Here is a 24,668-nt window from a genome sequence, read left to right on the forward strand (position 1 = left end):
TCCTTAGGCGATACTGACAGCAGTGACAAATCAGGATCACCAGTCTGACAGGGCCCTAAAAATATAACCTAAAACAATTAAAAAGTATTCACCAGATGTTAGATGATTTACTTTATGCTTGCTTTTTAATTCAAATATATTAGCTTTATAATTAGAATATATTCAAATGATATTTTCAGAAAGCCAAATACAACTTAAAATTAATTGTATTAGGTGAGTGGATATTATTCATTCAGATATTGTCTTGGAAACTGTATTTTGGCATCTGCAAGTATGGTATTGTTCCTGTTAAAACAAATAATTTAGCAGTTGGTCTCTCTTATTGTATCTATGGGTAGGCAGATGATCTGACATGAGCAGATAAAGTTTAACAAATAATGTTAGGCCTTGTTTTAATGAAATCTGTGCATAAAGCACAATATCTTACTCAAATTATTCTGTCAAATTAAACAGCAGATGTGTTTATATTCAAGCATTTTAATCACAAATCAGTAAATTTGTACCCACTGGCCAAGTTGATAGCAGTTCTTTTTGCTACCACAGGAAGCTAATGGTCTGTCTTTTTTTTAATAATGTAATTTTAATTTTAGTAAATGCATTTACATTTCTTTTTCAGGAGTGTTTTTAGTACAAACATGAGAACATGATCCAATACAGGGCCCTCTACGGGCTGACATACAGACTTTGTTTCTCAATTTCAATCTACCTGCTGCTCTGAGAAGTACTTAGTTATTTACAGGAAGCTGTAAGTCATTCACTTTTATATTCTAACTCAAAACTGCAACTCCAAATATAAACATATGACTTGTGCAAAAGGTTACTCACCAGTAGTCAAAGCTTCTGTCAGATGTGAAATGAGGTTTAGACTGTTTATAAAGGGTTTACATTTAAATTTAAGTATATTTCTAAGAAGGACAGATTTATAGTTACTACTAGAATTTAGTCCTATTAAGTATTATTTTTTTTAGTTAAGTAAATATGAAATAAATATTTGTATTTTCATCTTTGCTAGCAAGTTGATTTCTAGTCTAATTTTCAAATCATATGCCTAATTTGCCTATCATTATAAAGTATGTATTATAAGTGAAAAGCATCATAGGTGAAAGTAAAATATTTAAAAAAAAGTTAACTTTTTTAAACATAAGTTATTTATGTTCCTGTCTAAATCATGAATGGTACATATATTAAATTTCTCCTTTCAAACCCAGCAGAAGATATCACAGAATTTTCCTGACAAAGAAGCAAAGGTACAGAAGGTAAAAACTACAATACACTACCTTATGAAGATGTCTGGTTTTGCTCCTTTTTTCAGTTGTGTAAGGTACAAAAAATTTTCTAGGACAATTATAATTTATTTGTAAAGCAAAAATACAAAAAATGATGAGAAACGTGCACAAGAACTACAAAACCGGAAATAGGTGCTAAAGATTACGGTCAATCTTCTTGATCCAATGCCATGTCTACTTCTGTCTTGCAGCCATCCACACCTAGTATAAGTATTTATAGTCATACCAGGTATTGCTTGATGTTCTAGCAATGCATTGCTACACTAGTGCCAGGCCCCTGCTTCTGTATCCCTTATGACCTCAGGTTCCACTGTTACCTCATGTTACCATGATGGCCTCCTGAAAATGATTAAAAGTACCACCTGTGATTCCAACTACCCCCAGTGAGCCCCTGACCCTATGTCCCTCTTGCAACTGCAAATACCCTTTGTGATTCATGTGACCTTTAAGTAGCTTTGTGATCTCAATTACCCTGTGTGTTCCCATTTACCTTCTTCTGCTTAACTGTTTATTGTCTGACTCCTGATTGTTCCTGACCACATCCCTGCCTGTTATATTCTTAAGCTTGTTCCTGTCCTGTACCTCACGTATCAGCTGCCTTTTCAGGTGTGTCTAAGTCACAACTTGAAAGTAACCTGTAAAAAAGTCATCATTACTAGTATGGTGCTCTGGTAAACACTTACACCTTCTTGGGCTCTGTACCTTGGTCACACTTTCAGGGAGCTATAGTATTGAGGATCTACAGCTTGGTCAAGCCTGTTCTATGGATTCTGACCCCGAAACATGACACAAACAGTTCCTACAGGCAGCATATGGTTAATTCTTTCTTTGTCTTTGGGTACTAGCATGGGAATTCCTGAAATATCTACTCCTGTTGGTGCTAAAAGGGGAGTAATTAAAAATATACTTTTATTTACCAAGAAAGTCATTCAGAAGTCCAGCTACTGCTGTTGACTGATAGCAAATTGTCAGACAGAGATTTGTTATCCTTTTGCACCATGTTTTAGTTGGAGAAAAAGAAACAAATATATAAACTCTACTGCTGTACCTCCATATTCCTCTGGTAATTCTACAAAGAATATAATTAATTTTTACTGTATTCAAACCTGTATTACAGTATAAACAGGAAAACAACATAAACAAGAATCATAGAAAAAAAATCTATTAAGTGGGAGATTTCTGTATATTAAAAGGATTCTTGTGTAGGTAGATAATATTCTTTTAAACAAAAAATTTGTGTAAATAATTTACAAATAATTGGGCTATGTTATGAATAATTTTTATTTTCCCAAGTATGTAGATTTAGTACTAGATAAAAAGTTTTTGAGCTGGACTGATTGAAGAATTGTCAGTTTACATGATAAACTTTCCTAATGAGCCCATAGTATATCATGAGTTGGCTTCCACAAATATTTAGCTTGATCAAATATCGGTGTGTAATATTAACTCTGGATGTGGAGCAAACTGGAAACTCTTGTTGATCTAAGTTTAACCAGGATAGTGGAGGAAAAGCTAGATTTTCCCATCTCTAATTATTAATTATTCTTTGGTATCCTGTATTTTTGTTTTTATTTATTAAACAAATAAACAGACATAACATGGGTTTAAAGTAAAAAAAAAAAGTTTGAAAAAGTTCTTTGCATCAAAGCTTTTCCCTTAAACACATATCAAGAACAATAAAGCTGATCTCTCATTAATCTACGTCCCTCACAGACTTTTCTTCCACTCCTCTCTAACCTAATTGTTCATTGGAAAAAAAAAATCAGCTAAAGAAAAAAACACTTTTTTTAGATAATTATCTGTGTGATTCAGAAACTTCCTTTTGGCTGTGATTAGAGCAATGAGAGGTAGAGGTGGGCAACAAGGGATTTTTGTCCAGAGATGGACTTGAATTGGACTAAACATTTCATTTACATATAATTATATTGTCCACTGCAGAGCCACTGTATATTGATGCCCTATATACAGTGGCACTGCACTATATATGTATTACACTTTTTTAATCTCCTGAAATAGTTCAGGACAACTTCCGGTCTGCCACCAACATGAGTGCTGCAGGCCTGATAGACAACAACCCAACCTTGCATGTCCCTGACACTTATCAACAAGTCCTATAGAAAGAGAACAATATTTAAATACAGAATTTAATAAATCAACAATACCAACATATATGAAATATTAGAAAAAAAAAATGCTAAAGTCAAATAATATTGCCCCAAGCAACTGACAGACTTTTTGATACAAATATTGGTCAGATTCAGCTACCTGACACAAGTATGGAAATAACTTGGGAAAATAAATTATAATACCACCCAAATGAATTACTACTATAAATATCATTTATACTATTTAAATTTACCTCTAAACTGACCCTTTGATCTGTGTTGCTGGCTACAGTGATCATGACACTTCATTTGCAACTTTTACTTGTAAATATTAGCAGCTGAGGAATGTTCACAAAAACAGAAACAAATTATATCTCAGCAGACCTATATTCATGTGAAAACTGAATCTCATTCAACAAAAATACAGATACACATTTTGCTGAACATACCTGTTCATGATTAACATAATAGAATACCCAAAACAGATAGTACATGGTTTAATTACAGGATTACTGGTCAGTTCAGTAAGTGAAGATTTTTATTAATATTTAAATGTATTTATAGTGCAAACATATTATGCAGCACTGTACAATAAATAGGGGTAAACAATAAAATGGTATATTAGCAGTGCTTCCAACTTCTTATAGAATAGCTACTGAGTCTAGTGATGAGTAAAACCTAGTTTTTGACAACGAAAATTTTGGCAAGCATGATTGATCTTTTGTTCATATGTTGTCCATATATTATAACAACTGCCTGCCTATTGCTCAGATTTTTTTCACACTATTTAACTTTTGAGCATACAAACCTTAAACATGAACATTCCTAAAAGTAGAATAAAACAAGAAATTAGTGCTGTTTATTTTAACAGATCAAAAACACATTCTCCTTTTATGTTTTGAGTTTATGAGTGGGATGTCACTTTACCTCCAAATCGCTTTATGCCCTGATGATACAATTCATATTAAAGGTAACTGCTATTATCTTATCCTTTAAACGGTTTTTGGTTATGATATTCATGGCTTCATTGACATCTTTGAAATACAAATTAAACCATTATACTGAGCAAGTTAAAGCAGCATCAGTCAAGCAAAAACATTATTACATTGATATTTGGTAATATAAAAAAAATGCTATTTTAGGAATCAGAAATACCGGTACTTATTTTGACAGATAGTATAAATGACAGGTGTAGTATGAATGCTAGGTGTAGTATGAATGCTAGGTGCAGTATGAATGCTAGGTGCAGTATGAATGCTACATACTTGAGATGGGGGATATGTAACATTTATAACCGCTTACAAGACTGACTTGTCTACCCACTTCCTTTTCCTCAAGAAGTATGCAATTTATTTAGCTAGCTCCGAGCAAGCTTGTCGACTGCAATGATGGATAGAAAACATGAAATCTTTTTGCATGCAGCCCAGAACCAAATTGCCATTTCATTTCAATGTCAAATAAATAAGATTTGTGGTGTCTTTTTGGTATGTCTCTGTAAAAGAGATAACATAAGGTTAATATATAATTCTTACAAAAAGACTGTAGCTCTGTTCTCTGAACTAAGAAATTTGTTATTGTGGGGTTTAAACTTCTTCATGGCCAGGGGTTATCAAAACCTTTAATGACCAAACTGAATTTTAAAGATGGTAAAATTGCACGTTTACTTTTTTTACATCTTTTTAGTTGTTTTGCATACCAGAAAGATTTTTACATAACTTTTTAGCACATAATTTCAAATTTTTTCTTGCTTATACTAAATAGATGGACCTCAAAGATTTACACAGATAAGCTACAACACTAAAACTACAAGTAGAGAAAGTGAACAACAATGATTACAATGGCCCTTTCCAAAAGGTGGGATAGCTAGAAAATGAGCAGTGGAATCTTAAAGGCAGTGTTTTGGAAGCAGGAAAAATAGGATGAATTCCATTGTCTGTGTTTATTTTCTATTTGCTTTATTTCATTATTATTGCTGAGAATATTATTGTTGGTTATAAGAGAAGGGTGTTAAAAGAATTGGCTCTGTTTGTTAAATCACTTATCCACTGATCAAATACTGGTGTATAGTGTTATTGTTTGCAATAAATAGAACTATGTCTATTAACAATAAAGTGTTGCAGAACTTAATTACACATTCAGCCACTTTTAGGCCCTAGTCCCTCTGTAAAGCCCAACAATTATCTGTTCAGCTTTCCTTCTAATTATTTTCAGGTGTTGGCAACTATGTTTAAAATAACAGTCACAGAGCAAGTAGTAAGCAAACCCCACAAATGGAGTCTGAGCATTAAAAACCCAGATCCTTTCTCACTGTATCCTAAACTATAGAAAGAAACCATTTCTGTGTATATTATTAACTAAATGTAATTCCTTAAATGTAATAAAAGGTAAAGAAAACTGAGCATTTATGTACTGCCCCATTTAAATTCAAAGTTCTTCATTATTATGTAATATTGTTTAATTATGTTTAAAACTGCAAGCTAAAGTTAAATGGGGTTAGTTTTGAGAATTAAAACACATTAATGTATTAATTTCACTTTCACTCCCCCTACTCCCTACTAACATAGTGAGGGAGTTAAGAACTACCCCCCCCTTTTAGTTCTTAACTCCCTCACTATGTTAGTTAAAAAGTAGGGGAGTAGGGGAATGAAAGTGAAATTAATACATTAATGTGTTTTGTTTCTCAAAACTAAAAAATAAATAAAATAAAGTTTCCTGAGTGACATGAACACTTTGAGTTGGCTGTTCATCAGCAAGGTCCTCAAATGGGACATATAATAATATCAAAATGAAAGGAATACTTGGTGGCAAACATAGACTGCAGCTCTTGTTCTTTACTCACTAAAGAGGCCATTTGTAAGGTAAATGGAGGGTGAGTAAAAAAAAAAAGTTGTGTGAAATGTTTAAGTAAAATGTGAAAAGATGGGTTGATAAGGCAAAGGTAGGGATGGGAGATGAGGTGTAAGTTCACCTAGGGATAAGCTTTATTGCCTAACCCTGATACTAGTGCTCAACAAAAACCTTGAGCCCTAATTCTGTTACCATTTAAAACTTACTTACAAAAACTCCTAAAATGACCAATGACTTATCAGTACCACCTGTTGCCAGTGCTTTTTTGTTTTGTAAAAAAAAGTATCTAAAGAAATGCCTGGGCGAAGGAATAATGTTCCCCAATAAAGTGAAATTAACAACTCTTTGGGTGGTCCCTTGCCAGTTTATGCTAGTTTTTTTCTACAAACGTTTAAATGAATAGCTTAAAATTTGTTTATATTATTTGTTCAAACACTGATGCATATAGACTACTCACCATAAAGACTACATCTTCAAAGATTTACAGAATGATGCTACCAATGGTTTGCTGATTCAGCAATTCAATATCCTGAATTTTTAATTAGTACTTTTTGTGTATTATTGATATTTGTGGCTTATAACTAGTAAAACTGATTTATGGTTCCTCAAATTGATTCATATAGGTCATTTAAAACTTTTTTTTTTCAGTAGTTTAATCACATTTTGCATTTTAACCTACCTTCTGCTTTAATTGGGTAAGCATTCAAGGAAATAGATGTTATTAGCCCTTTTCTCAAGGACCAACTGCACTTTACCAACTAACCTCAGTGTTCTATGCTTTTCAATGTGAGACATATCCATTGTAATTGTGTATCCCCAGGGGATGTGTTCATAATAACATTGGCTAACAGAAGGTAGGTTAAAATGCTAGAATCCAAACTGGTTATATGTAATATCTGGTGCACAGTTACACATTGTTATTGATTTTGCAGCCATGTCTTTTTTTACAGTTGCCTCACTTTAAAAAAATAATATTTAAAAGGTTTCTCAATGCTTTAGAATTGCTCAGCTTTTTGAGTAGCCAATGACTATAACAGAAAAGTGAATTGTCTAGTGAAGTGGTTGCCAACCAGTGGTCTGTGAGAAAATTTTGGTGGTCCACAGAAAAATTTGGACATTATTTGCAATTTTTATGTTTCATTATTAATAAAAAATAACAGTCACCCCTCACTGCAAATACCGATTCTCCTCCAAATATTTTATTTGTTTATTTCTCAGATGCTCTTTTGGGTACGTATGACCTTAACTGTGTATGTTCTTTAACTGTTACATTTAATGTCCATACATAGTTTGACTTTGATAACCGGGAAGGTAAGTTTTAGGAATAGAGAAAATACAGACTTTTTTAGGGCATGGAGTGTTTTTCATAAAACAAACTTTATTTCAATCGAAAATATTTAAAAACTAGACAGGGATGACTTATGCTAGTGCCTAGTGCTAACACAGTGCTAACATAGGTAACAGTTAAGCGTACGTTGCAAGTAGTTTTGGTTCTGTTCAGACAGCAAAAGTTTTGTTTCCCACCCGACGCATTTCGCCTGATAAGGCTTCTTCAGGGGTTAGTTGGGAAGACTTGGTGGTATTACTGAAATCTTTTTTGTGGAGGTCAGTTGTTTTCATACTACTTGTGAAATGATTCAGTTATAAAAGCCATAATGCTTAGAAAAAGCAAAAAAGGGCTAGTCCTATGGTTAGGAATAGAACATCCTTTGTAAGGCTCTTTAAGGGTGTTTGGGTGGTTATATAGTTTGTAGCGTTAACATATAGAAGTTTTAATATCTGGTAGTGGTTTCTATGTTTGTGCTCCAATACAAGATGGTAAGTGTATTCATATATACAGCAGTGTGTTAGCTGGGGAGTAATGTCCACATGATATGTAGTACTCTGTTTACTTCTGGGTTACTGGTCCCAATCCCATATGTATTAATATTTTTAAAACAATTCATATTATTAGTTCTTGGTACTTAAATTGATGAATTTCATGGTCCATGAGGTTCCAAAAGGTTGGCGACCGCTGGTCTAGTGCATAAAATACACACTGCTTTCACATTGCTTTACTTCCCTTCACTTTTTTTATTTAATTTTTTTTTATCTTGCCAACATTTGGTGGATGTTGGAAAATCTCTGAATTTGCTCAATGCTTCAACAATTTTTGACAGAACATACAAAATGCACTTGTTAGACATTCAGGGCCTTGTATAACAGTATCCTGAAACCTTTAAGGCTTTGCAGATACCTTCTAAATGTAAAACGTAAAAATGTGTTTCTTTTCTTTCAGCTCCTATGCATTTGGTAATTTAAAAATATGTTTAGGGTAATTTAAAAAATGTTACCTATAAAAAAGTAACATTTAGACAGGCATTACCAATACAGAGAAAAACAAAATGTATGGTTTAAAACTTTTAGAATGGTTTAATATTGTAAGCAACAACTAGCTGTGTTTATAACATAGAAAAAGTAAATTGCACTGAGAATATTTAGTTGCTCACAGACACAGCAATGGTTGAAACAATAAATTTCCGAACTCTCTATTCAAGAAAAGAAAAATCAGAGACATGTTTCTGAATAAAGCTTAAAAGCATGAAAACAAAAATCAGATCTATTTGTAATAAATGAAAAATAAATTCTAATGGATTTTGTATGCGTTAGACATAAAGGGGCATATTTATAAAGCAATAAATGTTTCTTTTACTAAACTTTACTGGTGGCGAATCAGTGTCATATATCCCAAAGTATGCTGACTGTAGGTACAAAAATAAATTGTTAGGGTACTTTCAGACTCGCAGTGTAAAACTGCATATTTTTATGCTCCTGAGCACCCTGCTGCTGCTGCAGGTAGAGGAAAACCATATCATGGAAAGCCACATTCACATGTGGCTGTGTCCGTGGCACAAATCTTAAACAGCCACTGCGAGGCTAAAATAACTTGTAGCTTTTTTAAACTGTGCCACAATCTGCCACAGCTACATGCAAAAAAAAATATACCTAATCTTCACTGCGATTCATGGCAAAACACTGCAAGTAGCCTGAAATAGCTCTTATGGTGTGTGGGTATTAAAACAACAATGCAGGTTTTAAAAAAAAGGTTCGTAGATTTTCTGGAAAATGTTATAATGTGTAAGAAACACATTGTCAGTAAAACATGTTGCTATCATACACAAAACCACTGCAGAAATCCCCTTTATAAAACTATTAGAAAAATCTAGCTGGAATCCCTAGTTGTAGGGATGTGCAATGAACATGTAATGAAGCATGCAAAGCCATATGGCATGTTAAGTTGGTGGGGGTGGGCATCAGCTGCAGTGCATACTTTAACCTTGTAGTCAGATAATAACATGTTTTATGTAACGTTTTTTTTCTGTGGAACATCAGCAAGGTTTATTTTTGTAATAATAATAATATTAGTTTTTACTACTCCAAAGCCACTGAATATTTCATAGGGGATTACAAACATATAACCCTTTTAATGAATTCAACTTTCTTGAATAGAATTCCCCAAATATCAAATAATGTTTATAAAAATGAGTTCTTAAAGAAAATAGCTCAGTAGGAAAATAAAAACATTACATGTCATATACAGGAAATTTGAAGAAGATTAAAAGAAGATGATATTTTGCATGTTTACAGCGGTCACTTGGCTTCTTTAGACAATACAGCAATGCATCCTATCTCCCCATGCAAGAATCATTGATCTGCAAAACATCAGGACTCTTTCATTCTAGCGGCACAGATTATAAAGTAATTCTAAAAATGTACTAGTTTTGTTTAAAATTAGCTTGTGTTGAAGCTTTGCTAACAATGCAGTTTAATTGCTTTGTTATTTGGCTTTTTTAGTTCACTAAACTATTTTAACTGCCATTGTTAAGTATTTTTTAATATAATTTTCTTATCAGAACATTTAGATCATATACATACAAAAACACAATTGAGTCATGTAGCACAATCTTCTTTCTTGTGGTCAAAGCTTTAAGCTGCATACACACTTGCAATTAAAGTCTTTGGAAAGGATCTTTCACGATCCTTTCCAACGACTATGCACTGCACGATGCATGAACGAGTGCTATACATACAGCACCGTTCCGCGTGCTCTCCCCCTTCACTTGCATTACAATCCTTCATTGTTTATCCTCCGCGGATCCACCAGGACAGTCGTTCGGACGATGAACGAGGCACACTGTACAAACTTCAGATTCTCATATGATATCGGACCTGAGCCAATTATCGGGCGAGAACCATCGGAAGTGTGTGTATAGCTTTAGTGTTCTAGGGAACAAACATCCTCCTGGACACAGGCTCTTCCGCTAAAATATCTCACCCCTTTAGAGGGATAAGATGGGGTTATATGCCTCAGAAGAGAAGCCTGATGTTTGGTTTGCATTTGGTGAAAAAGAAAGAGGATTGTAGTGATTGAGAGTGGAATGAGCTAAACTGGGGCCTTGGCAAGCACAGTCAGATTGCAATTTACTACAAAGTTAGTTATGGACATCACATACGTATATATATTATTGGTGTAGATTATTTAATGTTGCTAACAATAATTTCTTATTAACCAGTATTTTTTTTTCTAATTAAATGTTATCTAAACGCTACCTTTGATTATCCAGATTACCTGTAACCTCTCCTTAACAGATACCTTATGGAATCTCAGAATTATTATCTGTCAGAAGCTATAGGTGTTTTAGCCTTAGGCAAAAGAAATATTTTATCTCCTAGGTTCTGAGTATGCATAACATATAAACACAAATATCAGAGCCTCTGTGAGCAATAGGATTTAGAAGCTAGAAAATGACTGCCACAGTAACACTTTAGGCTGTTAGTAAGCAAAGCTGAATTAGGAAGAAAATTTAAATCCTATATAAAAGCCAGCACAAACATTTGATTTTAAAATTAACTATCACAAATTACACAAAGATCAGTTTATCATTTTTATATTATTAGAAGCTCAGTATAATAATTATTTGTCTGATTTGTACAGTGGCTCGGCGGTAAGTTCTCTGGTCTTTGCAGAGCTGGGTCCCAGGTTTGAATCTTGGCCAGGGCACTATCTACATGGAGTTTGCAGGTTCTCCCTGTGTTTGTGTGGGTTTTTACTCTGGTTTCCTCTCGCATCCCAAAAACATGCTGTTAGGGTATTTAGCTACCCCCCAAAATCTGACTGGATTAAAAAGACATATGACTGATGTAGGGCCATTAGATTGTGAGCTCCTTTGAGGGACAGCTAGTGACATGCATATGGACTTTGTGCAGCGCTGCATAATATGTTGGCACTATATAAACACTGTATATTATTATTAATAATAATAATATGTGTAGTATTTCTTCTATTACAGGACCCTGGTATATGCTGCCTAAAGTCATGAGATTGTGTTCTAATGAACAACTTTACAAAATGCAGCTGGAATTCCAATGTCAAGAATTATTTGTGCTCCTGACCCATTTCACAAATGTTAAATTACATATAAAAGGGGCATGGTTGCACCCAGTTGCTGCAAGAATGTTCAACCACCAACAGAAGATGAATAAACTTTGAATACTTTTTATGTTACAATTGTTACATTCCCAATCGTTTTAGTGGTGGAACTGTGGATTATGATATCACATCCCAATTTTTTTTTAAACTTGAATTATTTTTTAACACTTAAATGGTGTAATTTAAAGGGACCTTTTAGGTACCCTTATAAAGAAAAACAATTAATTTATTCTAAAACATTACAACATTTATTAACACTGGTATCCTAAAACAAATACAATATCAATCACTTTGATTAGTTTCAAGTTCAATTTATACAAATATTAATGTAAAACTTTAAAAGATCAAATTTTGTGACCAATTTTACTTATCAATCTTTTTCTCAGAAAAGTTTTTTCAAGTAGCAAGGCAGATAGTCATTCCAAACGGGTATGCACATGGTAATCTGATTATAATTTAATTACCCATAAACCAAACTTTGAATAGGCAATACTTAGTTTATCACACAGGGCATTTTCATGAACTATGGGTTTAGTCATAGATTACACAGATGGATTACCAATGAATGTAACTGTGCAGATACCTTTGACACATAGGTGACTATTACTGACAGCATTTATTTAACATTCTCTCATTAATCACATTAATCTTCTAATATATTATGACCCCAATTAAGCAGACAAGGTGCAAGTTTAAATATATTGCAATTCATAACCTCCATAATTTCCATTTAGATTTATTACATCTCCACACTTACCAATGATTCATAATGAAAATTAAATGAATAAAAAAATCTTTCATCTCAATAGTCTGCTATTTATCACCTTATCAACATTCACAATAGGTCTCCATTGCAAAGAATCCATAATCTTATATTAAATTTTAACATATTAATCATTAACATCAGTATTCTTACTACCTAAAACCTCATTCTACCTAAATAAATATGCATATACCATGCCAACTTATATGGAGACGAAGCACTTTGACCTCCACGACTAGCACCTTAACAAGTCCCGTAATTGATCAGCATACAATAAAAAAACTATTCCTTTTTATAGTAAATGCATCAATATCTGCAAAAGCCACATATGTTCCATATTCAAATTAAAACCTTGTAGAAGAGACCCAATGAGGTTCCCAATGAACTGGTTGTCCTGAGGAACACTGAACAAGTTAATCAGAATACTTTAGATGAGTGTATTGGTCTCAGAAAATCAATGTACAATGAAAACATGAATATTTGGGCTTTTTTAAAAGCACTAAGAACAGAAATTGAAGAGCTAAATGAAAATCACTTTACTCCACAAAATCTAAAACCCAAAGAAAGGCACTAAAAATACCTGGCGAATAACACTAATATTGTAATAATACCTTTAGATAATATGGGGAATATAGTAATCATGGATGTGAATCAATACAGAAAATTGTGCTTTACTGTTTTAACCCCCCTAGCGTTCTAATTCTCTCCGTAAAGTCAAGCAAGTAGCAAGACATGATATGTCTTGGGAGGGGATGTACTACAGAAAGAATTGAGGGGCACTAACAGTTGTAGTAAGTGCAATAAATGTAAAATGATTTATAAATTAGGAGAACAAGGTTTCAAATTACCAACAGGTGTGATTTTTAATGGATGCAGATATGTGACATGTGACATCTGCAAGTGCAGCTACTGTTATGTACGAACATATATATTCTATCACAAGTGGGAAAATGACCACATCTCACAACACAACTACAATATTAAGGAGTTGAAATTTCTGCAAATCAAAAGGAAAAATATAAGTGCCAGAAGTAAAGCTATATATAGATTGTTACTACAAAACAAAATTGAATGGATATACAAACTTCAAACCACAAAATTTCCGGGCTAAAATTAGATGGTTAACTTAATGCATTTTTGTGCAAAGATTAATGCATTAATGCAAAGAACTGGCCATGTATGGTCAATAGTGCAGGGCTCTTTTTTGTAGCATATGAAATGGGTGTGAATAATTGATTCTAAATTGATAATACGATGAATAGATTGTGATTATATTGGGTAATTTAGATGTATTTTGTAACACAAGGACAAAAAGAGCACCTGTGTTATTGAAAACAGTTGATTTGTGTTAGCCAGAAGGTTATATCTTTGATATCAAGGTCTTTTGTTTTTACTGAAACACCCCTGTGCAGGAATATTTTTTTTGCCATTATTTGGACTAAACAAATATGGGCAGGAGAACTAAGAAAGTAGCCTGGAGTTACCTCATTGCCAGCTCGCCATTTAGGCCAATTTCCCAAAATATATTATTCAATGTAACCCTAAGAGGGGTCCCTCAAATAGTTGAGACCAAAGATCTCTATGAGGCTGCTAAGGCTAATGCTTTGCTGCTTAAGCCTAAAGAATCACCCACTGAAATAGACTGCATAAACAGAGCCTTCGACCCTGAATTCCTTGATCCAAGGCACCCTCGCAACATGATCTGTCGCCTGCACTCCAATCACATTAAATAGGAAATGATGAGGACAGCTCGTGACCAGGATGGCATTGCTTTCAATGATTCTCAGGTGTGCCTCCTTCAAGATCAATCTCACCAGGCCTTGGTGCTCCTCAGATCCCTAAAGGCACTACTTACCCTCCCTTTCTGGATGCCTTTGATCTACTGGACATCTCCCTGCCGGACTGGCTAAACACCCACTCCGCTCGACCAACCTCATGAGATTCTTGGAAACCAGCCACTAAGAGAAAATGTGTCTACAAAGCCTACACGCTTAAGTTGATTAGCGAGTACACCCAATCTACGTCTGGTGGCTCATATCCTTTTTTATTCTTTATGCCTTAAAGTCATGTATGCTTAAACTTAATTCCTACACCTTTAATACAGGTGCTAGGCTTAGTTTGATCTGCCAAATGCTTTATTTGCAATATGTTGGTTTACTCTATTATGCTTCATTTTATCAGTGAGGTTTGTAATGGTATTATGTCGGTCCATGATTTCGGTCGGGGAAATTGTATCACTTGCAAATATGGTTTGATTTATCTACCACTGTAGGTCTATTCCATTTTATTCTCTGCAATACAATTCTCCACGGTTGGAGCGGGGGCCCCCCAACGGGTCTTCCATGGTTCCCAGTTGGTTTACCTCCTTTGAGTGTGCAAGCAACCCCTATACCCTGCCCTCTACCCCACCACCTACCGGTGCCAGCTTGTACATTTGCGTCATAGTGGGACGTGGCTGAACCTCCGGGATAAAACGCCCAGACCCTCACCAGGCGACCAATAACCACTGGTGGCATCCCCTTCTAATTCCCCCTGCAACGCCCCCTCAGTATGATTCGCTGCTTCAAGTGAACCATGTTACATTAAACGTACAGGGTCTAAATATCCCAGGAAAAACGAACAGCACTTTTGGCGAGACTGCATGATATCAAGGCACAAGTAGTCTTCCTCCAAGAAATTCATTTGAAAAAAGGCAGTATACTAAGCTTACTATAACAAAATGTTTCCAATAGTCTATTATGGGCGGGCTACTGATGTTGAAAAGAGAGGTGTTACCCTGGGTTGATAGATCCCTTCTCCTTCTCCAGTACCTATTGCCAAATATCACCTCTGACTCAATGAAAGTCTGGGATAATCTAACTAGGACAGGCTACAAATCAACGAAAATAGGCCCCATGACCCCATTATTTGACAATCCTGCATTTCCTCTAGCATTGGACACCTCGGACAGCTTAAGACAATCGGAATGCTCACAATATACTCCAGAATGGGTGCTTGCCTCTCTTGTCCTCTCTTGACATCTGGACACACAAGAGGCCAGTGTCGTGGTTTCCACACAGTCAACCATATGTAGGAACCGCACAGCCTTTGAGACTACAGTTAGCTTATAGGATAGACCAACACACATTATCTCCCAGGTCAGGCCTCAACCAATAACATACTGTACCAAGGTATACAAGATATTGGGAAGCCAAAATAGAAACACCCATCTCAACATTAGAGTTGGAGAAAGCGTTTGATTTAACACATAAAAAGGCGCTCCCATAGCACAAGGCACATGGCACAAGGCAAAGGCACAAGAGACCAAATATAAAAATCTTTCTACATAGTATTTGTGCCCTGCTGACTTTCCTCGTTTGATAGATGCTGGGGGTGACAGATGCTGGCGCTGCCAAAACCAGAGGGTACAACAAAATACATCTGGTGGGAATGCCCGGAAATACAAAGTTTCTGGGATAAAATAATACAACTCTATACCAGTGTCTTGGGCTCTGACTTACGTGACATACTCAAAGTGACCCTGTTGTCAATAATACCAGGATCAATAAAGTCTGCCAGAAGGGATGTCCTTTGCTACTTTCTTACAGCGGTTAGGGCTATCATCCCTAGACTGGCTAATAGAGATGCAAAGGAGCACATGGAACAACTTGTCGCAGAGGATGAGGACAAGGCATAAAAATACAAGATGACATGGTCTGTTTGAGATTGGTTTAGGGCAGGGGTCAGCAACCTTTACTATCCAAAGAGCCATTTTGCCTCCTCTTCCACTAAAGAAAAATAGTCTGGAGCCGCAAAACATAACACAGTTTATAAACTTTTAAAAGTTTTAATATTTTTTTAATTTTACCTGTTACAACAAGTGTGCATGTGTAGGCCTACTTTGAAATAAATTAAACACTGAACTATGCCCCTAGAAGCCTCCAGCTTCTAACGTATCATCCTGTTACATGGAGGCTTCTAACGTAACAGGGTAGATTTTTTTGATGGGCAGAGTTCTTTATGTTCTGACGATGCCTTAGCGATGAAATTTTAAGGGGTGTTAGCCACAGGTGTCCCTCATTTGCAGCTTTAATTTTGTTCACCTGTACCCCCCAATCTTGAGTAATAGGGGTTCAGGTGCTAGAAGCCTCCAGCAATGTGTAACAGGGTAGATTATTTTGATGGGCAGAGTTCTTTATTTTCTGACGATGCCTTAGCGATTCAATTGTAGGTGGTGTTAGCCATAAGTGTCCCCCACTTGCACCTCTATTTTGGTCACCTGTACCGCCTCCCCCCCGTTCCAGAGAAATTGGGGTTCAGATGCTAGATGCTTCCAGCAATATGTAACAGGGTAGATTTTTTTGATAGGCAGAGTTTTTATGAATTTTTAGGAGGTGTTAGCCACAGGTGTCCCGTACTTGCACCTCAAATTTTTTTCACCTGTACCCCTGTTTCTAGATAAATTGGGGTTTAGGTGCTAGAAGCCTCCAACAATGTGTAACAGGGTAGGGGTTTTTTGATGGGTGGAGTTTTTAGGAGGTGTTAGCCCCAGGTGTCCCCCACTTGCACCTCTAATTTTGTTCACCTGTACCCCCTTCCTGAGAAATTGGGGTTCAGGTGCCTCCAGCAATGTGTAACGGTAGATTTTTTTGATGGGCAGAGTTCTTTATGTTCTGATGATAGCCTAACAATTAAATTTTAGGGGGTGTTAGTCACAGGTGTCCCCCACTTGCACCTACATTTTTGGTTTTGTACATCTCCCCATTCCAGAGGAATTGGGGTTCAAAGGAGGGGGATGTCATTGTACACACCCATTTGTACACGCCCCGTGGTAGATTTATTTCACTGGTAGATTTTTTTCATTAGAACACCGGATAGGGAATCCCCCTCCTCCGCAGTGTCTTGGGAGGAAGGGGATCCCCCATCAGAGATCTCCCCGCGGCAGCCGAAGGGAGCCACAACAAGGAGGCTGAAGAGCCGCATGCGGCTCCGGAGCCGCAGGTTGCAGACCCCTGGTTTAGGGAATTTTAAGGAAAAGTGGTTCTTCAAAATAATTGCTTCTTGCCTGCATCCATGAGTTGGAAAGCCTACATAAAAGAAGGATAACACCAGATGAGGGGCAAGAACTAGCTTCTCTTAGAAAGTGCTTGGCAGCTCAATGTTTAACAAAGGCAAAAGCTACACTATCTAAATGTGGAAGGGTGACCTACGAACCTGAGAATAAGTGCAGCAGAATGCTGGCCAGATCCCTACAGGGACTAGTGGAATGTACATTTATCCCATACACAGAGGACAGATTAGGCAGCAAACTACACCAGGTGCACAACATTGCAGCTGAGTTTCACAACTTTTATTTAGGTCTATACAACATACCTACCGAATCACCACCCACCTCAGGGTTTTCTGTGGTGGAGGCATACTTGACAAGGGTCAAAAAGTCATATCCAGCATTTCCACAGGGAAGGCTCTGGGCACAGATGAGTTCACCCTACCATATTACAAGACTTTTCAGGAACATTGTACAGGTGTTTAACACTATTATGAACAGCTGTAACTTCCCAGTGGTTTCCCTTTATGGGCATATCATGGTGATTCCAAAAGAAGGGAAAGATTCCTCTGCTTGCACTAGCTATAGACTGATCTCACTTCTGAACCAAGATTTAAAGCTCTTCCCCAAGGTATAGCAATGACACTACAGAGGGTCATTCGAAAACTTGTACACTCTGACCAGGTGGGATTTGTCCCAGGAAGGGAGGCACGAGACAATACCACAAACATGCTGAACCTACTGTAGATCCCCCTAGAGAACACTCATTCCACCCCGGCTCTACTATTTTGACAGATGTCAAAAAGGCATTCCATAAGGTGAACTGGACATTCATGAACCAAACTTTATTACATGTAGCCCTGGGTTCACACATGATTTCATGGATAAGGTAAGTGTACTTACGCCCTACGGAAGCTGTTCACATTAATGGCTTCCTTTCCATTCATAACACTGCACAACAATGATTTTGCTACTGGGAATAACACATGTGATTTACATGATATCGAGTGTGCTCATTCAAAATCTGAACTCAGAATTTGCCTATCACATACAGATTTTAGGTTATAGACGTGCAATTGCTGTTCAAACGGTCGGCAATTGGGTAATGCATTTTTACGTGGGAATATTATACCAGTTGCAGCTACCACCATGCCTGCTGCTGCCTCAGCTGAATCACGTCTCCAGCAGCAGCTGGGCATGTCTGGGCAAGTGAGTGAGCTGACGTCAGAAGTAGGTATATAAGGCAAGATGGACCAACAGCTTGTCTCTAGTGTGAAACCATCTTGTTGGATAGTACAGCTAGGCCATAGTGAGTCTGTTTTGAGCTAAAGATGAGTAGGCGCAGCTGTGTTCAGACAATTTTTGCTACATTTGTGTCAAATATACCCGTGTGATCCAAGGCAGGAACCTAACCAAGAGGGTGGGATTTGCTTACAAGTATTACTTTGGATGTGAAATTGGAGATCAGGATAAAAGCTGGGCACCTCATATCTGCTGTGTTATGTGTCAGCTGTGTTATGTTGGCCTAACACAATGGTTGAATGGTAAAAGGAATAAAATGCCTTTTGCTGTGCCTAACGTTTGGCGTAAGCCAAAAGACCATCACTCACATGCGTAAAATTGCTGGGTTTTTGAAAAAGAATTGTCCATCCTGATTGTGAATCTGCTCTGAAGCAAGTGCCACATGATGCAGAGAATCCAGTGCCAGTCCCCTCTACATCTGTTGTTACTGACAATGACATGTCGGATGAGGAACAGGAACCCCAATATGAAGCCCAATTTGAAGAGGGAAAGCCACATTTTATAAGCCAATCAGGTTTAGATGATCTAGTAAGGGACCTGTCTTTGTCAAAAGAGAAGTCTGAACTGTTAGCCTCCAGATTAAAGGTGTGGAATTTGCTACAGAAAGGAATGACAACTTCACACGTTTGCTGGTTATTACAAGCTGGAAAACGACAATTGCTTCTGTACCGACGTGAGTGGTCTGATGATGGAGTTAGGTTGCGAATACATACCAGAGCAGTGGAGACTGTTCATAGACTCGAGCAAAGCAAGTTTGAAAGCTGTATTGCTGCATTTGAAATTGATTAACTATTTAGAACACAAGTGGAACATTTGTGATGACCTGAAGGTTGTGGCACTCCTTCTTGGCCTGCAATTGGGATATACAAAATAACTGTGCTTTCTGTGCCTGTGGACCAGTTGTGATGACAGCAACCATTACAAAGTGAAAGAATGGCCACCCAGACCTAAACACAGTGTTGGCCAGTACGTGAAGCATAAATCACTCATTGATCCACAGAATGTCTACCTTCCGCCACTTCATATTAACCACCCGACCCAGACCTTGGTCGGGTGGTTAAATGCATTAACTTACCTGGTCCCCGCTGTGATGATCTGTTCTGTTCCAGCGTCGATCTCTAAAAAAAAAATACTCACCTTCTCCCCGCAGCTCCTCCGGACACGTCCTCTCTCTTGCTTCTTCTCCCGGCGAGTGCAGTGACGATCTCCAAGCTTTCCCGGTGATGTCGCTGCATGCGTCGGTGCGGGCGGGAGGCAGGGCGGGAAATTTAAATCGCTTTGCATTGAACTCAATACAAAAAAGCTGTATTGAGTCCAATACAAAGAAATCCTTATATAATATATATATAATTGTATTATTTATATATTAGACAATGACAATTAAATAAGGAATTTTGACTAAATCAATAAATAAATCTTCTTAATTAGAATCTACTGTCTCATCTTTGATGGTGTGTTTGGAGACCCTCTAAAAGACCTGGACAAAACCAATCCTATTACTGGTGGCATGGGAAGAAATATAATCTTATTGAATACACAAGATCGTATTTCTTTCCCTGCCACCAATAATAGGGTGAAAAATGTTTACTTTTTTGAAAAGGTTATTTCCTACTGTTAAAATTATTGTAGTATACAAGTAGTGGTCTCCTCAGTTCAGAAGCTTAGATCTAAAAAACTGCACATAAGTAAACAAACCGAGAGCCATGTTGTGGTTCCTCATCTGCCAGAGAGGCAGCCAAAAAGCAACCCCTGGGTCATTTACCAATTAGGGCACAAATGACTGTCAAGGAGAGATTAGTACCAGCTAGAGCTTATCGGGCCCAATATTTAGCACACAGTTACTTACTGGTCAACAGGCTACCAACTTCTAGCACACACATAGGGCCTGATTTATGAAAGTTCTCCAAGGCTGGGGAGAATACACTTTCATCAGTGAAGTTGGGTGATCCAGCAAACCTGAAATGGGTTTCTTCAAAGTCATTTGTTATTTTCTGGCAAATAATTTGAATCCTGGACCAGATCCATTACATTTTATCAGGGTAGCTATGTTCGTTCCTGAAGTATAGTGGGTCAGGGACAATAATAACCGTACAAACCCTTCTCTACTCATGCAAAAAGTAAAAGATTTGGCTTTACATACACTTTTGCCAATATTACATTTATTCAGTGCAGAAATCACAATTACATTAACATTTTGATATTGATTAAAGCCAAGATTCCTAGATAGATTCCCTACAGCTTACAACCAGCTCACTGGTACTTTTACCCATATATCATTTTTTTCCCACAAATACTCAGAAGCCAAATTAAAACCGATTTTAAAAAACAAAATAATTGTATGTATGAGTAGGCAGCTCCTTGTTGAAGAAGGGACATGCTATTCTCCTTCTGCAATAAAACAATTGTACCTATATCTTTGCAATCTTCTGCTGAATGTATACTGAGCTGCGCATGTGGGGGCAAGGGAATAATGAACTACTACACATTTTGGCCTGGCTTATCAGGGTAGCCAACAACCTGAACTCCAAAAGAAGACCAAGTAAAGATGTTGAAGCAGGTGATGGAGTCAGAAGATGTGAGTTCATTTCTGCTTTAAAGTCCAGACCTTCTTATTTAAGAGTGGTGTCCAAAGTTTGTATTGTAAATGCAAAATGAGTGTGAATTACAAAAAAATCTTGAAAAAGAGTTATTGAAAAAAGTCTATAGTCCCGAAACAAAAAGTAATATGGCACCTTCCCAACTGTACAGGTGCCTCAAATAACTTCATTTTGTGACTCCCACACACACACAAAAAAAAAAAAAAAATTAAAAGACTATTATATCAAAAATATACTCTCATTAAGTTCTCAAATCATATTCTCAATTTCATTCTCTCATAGAAGCATGAAATTCCCCTCAATGTAGTAAGTGGTCATTTGTAAACTGTAACACAGACATTTTTTCTATTAAAGTCTTGGAAAGAAACAAAAGAATCATGGGCAATCCAACTTGCTGACTATGAATGAAACATTTTAATAAAAGCATTTCATTTTCACCCCTTAGGGCTTTGATAGCAGAAAGAGCCATGGATTCCCCAGCAGAAAAAAAATCTTCGGGGCAGAGTCCCCTCCTCCTTTTTCACTGTCTGTATTATTATTATTAGTCTGTCATTTTCAACCCCTATTTAATGTACAGTGCTGCGTAATATGTTGGCGCTATATAAATCCTGCTTAATATTATTTTTATTAATAATAATAATAATAATAATAATAGTAATAAAAACTAACAAACTATTGGAAAAACACTTTCTCTGTTGGTGGTGTAAAGTTTCACAGTAACTCATTAAGGTTAGCTTATATCATTGCTTATGTGTGTGACTCATCACCACTTTGCATTTCCAGAATCAAACAATTTCCCTAAAATAGTTTGATTAAATATGCAGCAGGAATGTATTAACTCTTCACTAGTGATTCCTTTTCCCACACAACCAAGTCTAAGTTGCCAAATGGTAGTATAACTTTTAACATTTAGGATAAATGTACTTGTTACATTAGGTGTAAAAAAAAAAAGTTAGTATGTAAAGTAGGTTAGGTTTATTCTAGACAAAAACAAACACTTTTTTCCAGAACATCACACACATTGTGCAGCTATATAAAGTAAGACATGTCTAACTTAATGAGTGATTTAGAATATTTTAACCCTATGCTTCAAATACTGGACAGGAACTGAGAAAATATAAGGAGGGATATTTAATAATTTTAGTAAAGTCAAAGTTCTGGTTTGCCAATATGTGTCAGGTATAGGACTTTTAATGTGCTAAGGTAATTGTGATTGATGACAGCCAGGAAACCAGCATTTTCAGAAGTACGAGTCAACATTGGCAGCCTACAAATTAGATTATTCCAACAGATGTGCAGACCTAGGAACTGGAGAAATGTTATCAATGGAAATATTAGAAACCAGTCTTGTGATTTAACACTTTAGCATCTTTAAAAAACGAAAATATTAATTTTAGGTGGAATAATTCTTTAAATTCCAGAGCACCCAATATCTCATTTATATGAAAAACTCTGTGATCAGACCTGACCTGGTATTTTACTGAACTGATTCAAAACAACCCCCTCCCCAGAAGAAATATTAGTAACCTCATCACACGCACGGCTCCAAGACTTTTCCAGAGCTGCCCCGATTCTATGGAATGGTCTTCCTCTTTCCATTCAGCTTGCTCCCACATTCCACTCATTTAAACGAGCACTCAAAACACACTTATTCAAACTTCCCTACCCGTCTTCTTCTGTTGCTTAAAACGCTCACTACTACCCATCACTTCATATCCCCTCTAATTATGTGGGACTTCCCCCACCGACTAGATTGTAACATTTTCAACTTGCTGACTATGAATGAAACATTTTAATAAAAGCATTTAATTTTCACTCCTTAGGGTTTTGATAGCAGAAAGAGCCAGGGATTCCCCAGCAGAAAAAAAAATGTTCCAAACTAGATTGTAAGCTCTTCGGTGCAGGGTCCTCTCCGCCTGTGTCACTGTCTGTAACTGTCTGTAACTTGCAACCCCTATCTTATGTACAGCGCTGTGTAATATGTTGGCGCTATATAAATCCTGTTTATTATTAATAATATTATTAATAATAATAATAATACCTATGCTTACATTGATATGTACCGGAAATAATTTAGAAAGCTTTTGAAAACACAATCTATAATAGAGATTTATTTTATATATAAATATGGTTAGCGTGTAATATTTTACATTTATGGATATGGTTATATGGTGAAGTCCACTTTTGCACTTCTATTTTAAATATATAAATAGAAGCCAGCAATAGTATATAGACCGCATTGAGAATACTGTATGCCTTACAGATCATATATAAGAGTGATGCTATGTACACATGCCAATACAAAACATATTTTGTGTATTACCCCCAAATAAGTACTTCAAAAACTAATGTCTGTCATTCTCATCCTGACAATCAGAATAATCAGGGAAATGATATGAATATTGGCCCTTAGCTTGTGTGCACAGCAATCACATGTGTAATGGCACCATATTGTGCAGGCATAATAAGCAGAATTCAGTAATCATTGCACAGCTAGTAATAAACACAAAGGACAGCAGACTGCTACTATTCCATATTGACTTGTAATTGCAAATAAAAATAATAAATAATACCAGCATTACTTACTTCTCCCCAGCCCCCCTGCTCTCCAGGCAGTTTCATCCACTGCTCCATAGCTCTTCATTGGCTTGTCTGTCTCCAAGGTGGCAGAGATGGATTTCTTTAACTCCATGGATGTCTGCATTGCTGCGTGGTGCTCCCTATTGCTCCCTGCTACAGACTTGTATATATTTGTATAGACACAGCCTAGGTGGGTGGGTAAAGGAGGAGGACTGTGCCTGCTCCCACTCACTCCATCCTCATGTCTGCTTCTTGGCTCCAGAGCTTTAATGGGGAGGCTGAAGGGATGCAACGTCAGTGCATCCCTATGGGGCTTACAGGAGCAGAAAGGATGCTGCACGCATGCGTAGCTGAGGACTTTCTCGGACACAGTGTTAACCCTTTACCTACTGAGGTGCTCCAAATGATTCTTCATTACCTGTGACGTCACTGACAGGGAAGGAAATCCTCTCTAGGAGCAGGGAAAGGTTTGTTTTCGGTGTTTCCCTTTGTGTGTTTCTATTGTTTACAATGCATTCATATATTCAGGAGGAATAAAATAAAACCATGCATTTATTTATCAAGGTGTAGATTGAAATGGAATTGTTTTTAAACAGTTGGTACTGTTTTCTGACAACAAGAAATATACACACTATTTTACAGCACTGTGTAATGTGTTGGCGCTATATAAATACTGTTTATTGATTATGATA

At 36.6% G+C, this 24,668-nt stretch overlaps 1 protein-coding gene across 1 annotated transcript in view; it reads right to left on the bottom strand.

Moving 5' to 3' along the window:
• Positions 1 to 24,425, bottom strand: part of BMERB1 (bMERB domain containing 1) — a gene marked incomplete at its 3' end in the record, with an annotated part of 85,637 nt that extends 61,212 nt beyond the window's left edge. Inside the window, 1 exon segment of the mRNA XM_072416863.1 lies at positions 23,983 to 24,425. Coding sequence (XP_072272964.1) covers positions 23,983 to 24,100 — 118 coding nt within the window.
• Positions 24,426 to 24,668: the final 243 nt, after the last annotated feature.

This window comes from Pyxicephalus adspersus, chromosome 7 (assembly GCF_032062135.1).
Source record: "Pyxicephalus adspersus chromosome 7, UCB_Pads_2.0, whole genome shotgun sequence".
NCBI lineage: Eukaryota > Metazoa > Chordata > Amphibia > Anura > Pyxicephalidae > Pyxicephalus > Pyxicephalus adspersus.